Source organism: Microtus pennsylvanicus, chromosome 9, assembly GCF_037038515.1.
Source record: "Microtus pennsylvanicus isolate mMicPen1 chromosome 9, mMicPen1.hap1, whole genome shotgun sequence".
NCBI lineage: Eukaryota > Metazoa > Chordata > Mammalia > Rodentia > Cricetidae > Microtus > Microtus pennsylvanicus.
Window position 1 is genome coordinate 66324599 of NC_134587.1, and position 7121 is coordinate 66331719.

Below are 7121 nucleotides of genomic sequence, written 5' to 3' on the forward strand. Positions count from 1 at the left end.
CCCCACCCCCTCCCCGCTTCCTCCCTACCCCCTTCATACCTGCCCCCCCCCCCAAGTAGCTTGAGAGCAGAGCCCTGCTGGGGAGCTCTCAGCTGAGAGTGTCCAGTGTCCTCAGCATCTCAGTGTGTCACAGGGGTCCCTGGTTGGGTGGGAGCACTGCAGGAAGACCCAGCAAAGCCACGGGGCCCTCCCCATTTAACAGAAAATATTGATCTTGTTAGATTTTATCTATTTTTAAAAGATTTTTATATCTTACGTCCAAGTGTTTTGCCTGTGTCTATGTTTGAGCACCACGTGTGTGCCTGGTACCTGAAGAGGGTACCAGAGTTACGGATGGCTGTGAGCCTCCCTGTGGGTGCTGGGGGTTGAACCCAAGGTCCTCTGTAAGAGCAGCCAGTGCTCTTAATGGCAATTCTCCAGCCCCCTGACTTGGTAGGTTTTAGACAGTTCTACGCTGAGTTCTCCCTGAAAAGAATGACAGCCATGTGAAGGACTAATAGGACTTTTCCCTCCCACATCAAGTTTGCTTTCTCTTTAAAGTGTTCAGAACGCGAGGAGAAGCACACACTTCAATTACCCCTTTCACTTCTCTGGCAGCCCCAGGTGGTCCTTGCTACTCGAGCAGGAGGTCCAATAGATGCTTGAGCCAGGAGTCTGAGGGCAACCTGGGCAACACAGCAAGACTCCATTTCAATAGTAAAATTTTTATCTCTGAGAAAGGGCAAAAGCAGATATTTTAAAAATTCCATTTCGGAAGCTAGGCAGTGGTGGCACACACCTTTAATCCTAGGACTCGAGGAGGTGGAGGCAGGAGAATCTTTGTGAGTTCAAAACTAGCCTGGTCTACAGAGCAGGTTCTACAGGGCTACCCAGAGAAACCATGTCTCAAAAAACTAAAACAAAACAAAAAATAACTCAATTTAGGGTTTGGAGAGATGTCTGGGTAATGAAAAGCATCCACGTCAGGCAGCCTTACCTCCTGTTCACCTCCAGGGCCTCTCACGCCCTCTTCTGGCCTCTCCTAGGCACTGTACCACATGCACACACACACACACCCCCACACGTGTGCATAGTTTGATGGCTCAGTGGTTAAGAGCATTGCCTGCTCTTCCAAAGGTCATGAGTTCAATTCCCAGCAACCACATGGTGGCTCACAACCGTCTGTAATGAGGTTTGGTGCCCTCTTCTGGCCTGCAGACACACATACAGACAGAATATTGTATACATAATAAATAAATATTAAAAAAACAAATAAAAAGAAAAAATAAAATCTTAAAAAAATCATTATTATTTTTTGTTACAGGGTCCAACTTGCTATGTAGCCAAGACTGACCTTGAACTCTGAATCCTTTTGCCTCCACTTCCCAAGCGCTGAAAGTAAAGGTGCTTTTCTATATGAGTTTAAAAAGGAGTTAAGACATTTAAAAATAAAATCAGATATTTATGCACCCCATTAGTTCCCTAGGAAAACAACTCGGACTTCAAACCGCTCAGTTTTCATTGTAAGAAGAGAGATTCCCCAAGTGACGCTTGTCTTAACAGGGCAGGCGATGGATGCCACAGTCACAATTCGGAAGCTGTTGGGACATTTGAGGGCACACGGCAGGACTAAGGAAAAGACACCCTTCTCTATTGTAGACTTCAGGGTAGATTCAGTGATTCATTAGTTTTATTTTATTCCTTTTAAGCATCTACAGCATATGGGCTACTGTGAGTCATTCTTTTTTTCTTTGAGTACAACTAGTTGGGAAAACATATCTTAGTCTGCCCCTCCCCCCAAAGGTTTGAGGGTCGGAAATGCAGGTGATTATCAAGGACTGCCTTTGATACCAGCATCCTTCTCTCCCGGGAGCCCTTTGAACTGACTTTGATATGCATGCGATAATTAAGAGGGATTCCTGCCTGGAGGAGCAGCCGCTGTGGCCCTGCCTCTGGTCTCCTTCCACTGAGTCCTTGTTTTGAACTATTGATCAAAGATTTGAAGGGATCTGTTGTAGCCTGTGTGGGGTAAAGAGGAAGGAAACGAGTGGGCTGGAAGGGAGAAGAGGGGCCGCATCTGGCTATAAATAGTTTCGGAAAAGCGTGCTGGTCAGACCCAGCCTGTCTCATTTAGCACACAGTCCTTGGGCAGAATCGCTTCTCTTTCAGAAAAGGCCTCTCTGCTCCGGCGAGGCGACTTGCCGATTACACCCAGCGACTTGCAGATAGCTCGGCAGGACCACTCAGCTCCGGGTTTGCAGCAGCCCAGCCTCAGAAGACGCAAGGGGTACTGGGAACTTCCGAGAGACCTGAGTGACTGAAGGATGGTACTGGTGGCCTTGCTTGGACTCAGCTGGTTCTGTTCACCCCTGGGAGCGCTGGTTCTGGATTTCAACAACATCAAGAGCTCTACTGATGTGCAAGGCACTGGGAAGGTAAGTTCAGCTAGAGTAAGGCGGCACTGAGACCCGTAGTAACGATGACGTGTGTCAGGCAGGACACCCTCACCTCTAGGTTAACTGAGCTTGTACATGAAACCTAGTTCTCCTGCCATTGACTATGACAAGAGAAACCCGTAATCCCATCACTCGGGAGGCAGGGAAGGCAGAATAAGGAGCTGACAGCGAGTCAGAGGCCACCATGAATTGCAGACGAAATCTTTCAAAAAGCCAGGGAAAACAAAAGGCCATAGAGCAGTTTTCAGGCCAGGGCTCCGACTTTGCCTACCAGTCAGTGTCTAATGAAAGCGGTACCGCGGGTTAGGCCTTTGCGGTCATTTGCCTTCCTTATATCTCGAGACAGGCACAGCTTCCTATTTAGCAATGAAGAGGGCAGGAATTCGGACCAAGGCTACACAGCATGTATGTAGGAATTAGGGCTTAAACGCATCAGGACACGACACATTATTGCAATAGTCTACTTTATTTTTGAGGAGCCATTATCATTTGTGTATACTATACATCACACTCTATTCTATGTGGTGTGCACACTGCATACAGAATGAAGGATAGTTGGGGAGGAGCTGGTGTAGTGACAAGCAGACTCAAAATTATATCTGTCATCTCTAAGACACACAGGAAAAACTGATTTTCCACGGAGAGTATAAAAACATTAAATTCTGAGTTTTGAAGTAAAACGGGTTGGAGGTTGGCTAGTTCATAATTGATTAAAGACAAGTTTTCAAATGCAAGCAACCAAGGTCTTCTCATGGGGAGTTTGATGTATTCTTTTTTGGGAGAAAATCAATCATGGTGAAAAATTGAGATGGTGCCCAAAGCTCTCCACAATATCTCAACAGCCCCCCTCCCACTCCACCCCAACCCATGTGTTGGCTAAAGACCTCTTCGGTCTCACTGGATTTCCCAGCCCATGACAAGCTTGTCTTTGCAGGGCTCACAGTGTGCATCAGACAAGGACTGCAGTGCAGGAAAATTCTGCTTCACGCTGCACGACGACAGGTCACTCTGTGCCACGTGCCGCAGAGCTCGGAGAAGGTGCCAGAGGAGCGCCATGTGCTGCCCGGGAACCATCTGTGTGAATGGTGAGTGACCCGGGGCTCCAAGCTGTGGGGGCTGCCATCCGAAGGCACCGTGGGAGTCACACAGGCTAAGACAGTTCGCGGGAGGCAGGCCCTAGGGTGTTGTTGGGTCTGGATGGAGGAGATCTGTGCAGCTGTCTGTGTTGAGGAAACAAATTATTACCTGTCAACACCTTTTACCAGTGACATGGGTAAAATGATTCTGAAGGAGAGAGTCAACGTAGGCTGGTTTGGATCTTCCCATTTACACTTGGATCTTTATTAATTATTTGCTGTATGTGAGCATGTAAGCATGGTTACATGTGTGTGTGTGTGTGTGTGTGTGTGTGTGTGTGTGTGTATGTGTACGTGTGAGACATAATTTATGAATCAGAAGGAGACGGAGCACGAGCAAGGAACTCAGGACCGCGAGGGGCGCACCCACACACTGAGACAATGGGGATGTTCTATCGGGAACTCACCAAGGCCAGCTGGCCTGGGTCTGAAAAAGCATGGGATAAATCCGGACTAGCTGAACATAGAGGACAATGATGAATACTGAGAACTCAAGAACAATCGCAGTGGGTTTTTGATCCTACTGCACGCACTGGCTTTGGGGGAGCCTAGGCAGTTTGGATGCTCACCTTAGGAGACCTGGATAGAGGTTGGCGGTCCTTGGGCTTCCCACAGGTCAGGGAACCCTGATTGCTCTTCGAGCAGATGAGGGAGGGTGACTTGATCGGGGGAGGGGGAGGGAAATGGGAGGCGGTTGCGGGGAGGAGGCAGAAATCCTTAATAAATAAATAAATTAAAAAAAAAGAGAGAAAAAAAAATAAAAGCAACACATATACAGAAAAAAAAAAGAAATATAAAATATAAGGTAGAAGAGCTACAAATCCTTTAGCAATACAGTAACTGCACACCTGTACGTGTCCCTTAGTAACACTAACTAAAGCTGTCTGCCCCCCAGATGTTTGCACTGCTGTGGAAGACACAAGGTCAGTAATGGGCAGAAACACTGATGACCAAGACGGCACCTATGCAGAAGGAACCGCCAAACGGCCTACAGAGGAAAACAGACCTCAGGGGAAGCCCAGTGTTAAGAAATCACAGAGCAGTAAGGGTAAAGACATCATTCTGAGCACATTTTATTTGAAAAACAATTTTCTTGCTCCCAGCCTCACAGGCTGACACTAACTTCCTTCTCCATGTCTGTGAACTCTTGGAACAACTCAAGAGGCTCCCCTGGCTAGGCCAGGACAAGACCCTTGTAATAAGTGCTTAGGAAAAATTTTTTTCCAGTGTTCAATTACACACATGCATCTGTGCACACACACACCCCCCTTTCACGATGCTGGGGTGTAACAAATGCCATTTTTCCTTTCTCTAGCCTCAGCATACACAGATCAAACCTTGTACAAAATACAAAATGAATTTTTGTTGTTGTTTGGAGTCAGGGTCTGTGCAGCCCTAGCTGTCTTGGAACTCACTATGTATCAGAGCACTAACGGCCTCTGCTGGAATTAAAGGGGTTTGCTACCACACTTGATTGAAAGAATTTTTTTTAAACAAAATTTGAGTACCAAATGACAGTCTTTGAGATCACAGAATATTTGAAAGTGAAGTGGTAAGATGGCCTTCCCTGCCTATGTTATTGGGTTAGCTGTCCCATACATTACATATACACTAAAAATTACATTAGCAAAACTTTGTGGAATGTTACCTATTTCTCAGGCCTGGAAATCCCTTCTTTCCTTCTCTTCCTTTTGTAATTTTGAGACATGGTTTCTCTGTGTAGCTCTGGCTGTCCTGGAACTCACTCTGTAGACCAGGCTGGCCTCAAACTCACAGAGATCCTCCTGCCTCTGCCTCCCGAGTGCTGGGATTTAAGACAGGCACCACCAATGTCAGCTCCTTCTTTTCTTGATGTCTTGACTTAAATAAGACAAACAATAAACCCTATTAGGAAGGGCTAGAATTTTCCTTCATTGTGTGAGACCCATGGGTCCTGTTGGCTGCTATCTTTAGGTTGCAGCCTTCATTCCTAGATCCATTAGAACAACACACACCCCCCTTAACTCTTCTGCTGCCACAAGCAATGCTGCCCACCTGCCACTAAAGCCACGTCTAACTTGTTACAGGACAGGAGGGAGAAAGCTGTCTGAGAACTTCCGACTGTGACCCTGGACTTTGCTGTGCTCGCCATTTTTGGACAAAAATTTGCAAGCCGGTTCTACTAGAGGGGCAGGTCTGCTCCAGGAGAGGGCAGAAGGACGCTGCCCAAGCCCCAGAAATCTTTCAGCGCTGTGACTGCGGTCCTGGACTAGTGTGTCGAAGTCAGGTGACTGGAAACCAGCAACAGACACGGCTAAGAGTATGCCAGAGAATATGACTGTAACACGGCTGTAAACACGGAACTCACAGCCAGGCACTAAATTTATTATTGTTATTTTTTTATTTTGTTTTTTTGAGACGGAGCTTCATTGTGTAGCCCCGGCTGGGCTGGAACTTGCTGTCAACCTGGCTGTCTTGAACTCATAGAGATCCGCCTGCTTCTGCCTTTTGGGTACTTCTTCGGGTAGAGGAAGGAGTTTTCAGACAGGGTTTCAAAGTCAGCTATGCAGCCCAGGCTGTCCTCAAACTCACTGTCTTCTTACCTCAAGCTCCAGGTTGGGATAACCGACGAGCACTATACCCAGCATAAATATAGAACCAAACCTAGCAACTGAAATACACAGTAACCAGAGTACTACGAGATGCTTTTTGTCTCCTTTCTAGAATACTGACATGATTCTACAATAAAACAATTCTGATACAGCCAATTCAATCTGTCCAAATACATCTTTCCTAAAAATTGAAATCGTATGTGGGTGTACCATGTGATCTTTGATATACAGTGACCTGCCTAGCAGACAAATATGAATGTGCCCATCCCATAAGTCACGTGTCATTTCAGGTGAGGGGCTGCTACTTCCGAGATAAAGCGCACGCCTGTTCTTCTAGCTATTAGTATGTATTGCAAGCAGAAAACGGGTCAAAGAAAAAAGTTACATTAATGAAGTCACCTCATTTTTTTTCTTTTCTATCTTTTTTTAAAAATATTTATTTATTGTGTATACAATGTTCTGTCTGTGTGTGTCTGCAGGCCAGAAGAGTGCACCAGACCTCATTACAAATGGCTGTGAGCCACCATGTGGTTGCTGGGAATTGAACTCAGGACCTGTGGAAGAGCAGGCAATGCTCTTAACCGCTGAGCCATCTCTCCAGCCCTTTTCTATCTTTAGACAGGGTCTCACTATGCAGCTCTGGTGGGTGTCCTGGAACTCACTCTGTAGAGTAGACTGGTTTTGAACTCAGAAGCCTGCCCATCTCTGCCTCCCGAGTGCCATCACTCCTGGCAGTCCCTAGTTCCTAGAGAACACTGAACCAGCGTCCGGGGCACCCCTGGGAGAGCCAAGTGACTGGTAAACAGGAGACAGTAAGAGGAGGACAGGGCTGCAATGCAGGGCAGAAATGAAATCCCCATTAACCTTTCTCTCACTCCAGCTCGTACTTGTCTCTGCTAAACCCATGGTGAACTGTGCTCATAAACGCCACAGAAAATTAAGTACACCTACTAAGAAAA

At 46.7% G+C, this 7121-nt stretch overlaps 1 protein-coding gene across 1 annotated transcript; it reads left to right on the plus strand.

Annotated features, from left to right (window-relative positions):
• Positions 1 to 2250: 2250 nt before the first annotated feature.
• Dkk4 (dickkopf Wnt signaling pathway inhibitor 4) lies at positions 2251 to 6289 on the plus strand. The gene is made up of 4 exons (XM_075984523.1): positions 2251 to 2414; positions 3370 to 3520; positions 4467 to 4619; positions 5638 to 6289. The coding sequence occupies exons 1-4, from the start codon at positions 2304 to 2306 to the stop codon at positions 5886 to 5888; spliced, it is 666 nt and encodes a 221-aa protein (XP_075840638.1). The 5' UTR covers positions 2251 to 2303; the 3' UTR covers positions 5889 to 6289.
• The last annotated feature ends 832 nt before the right edge of the window (positions 6290 to 7121 follow it).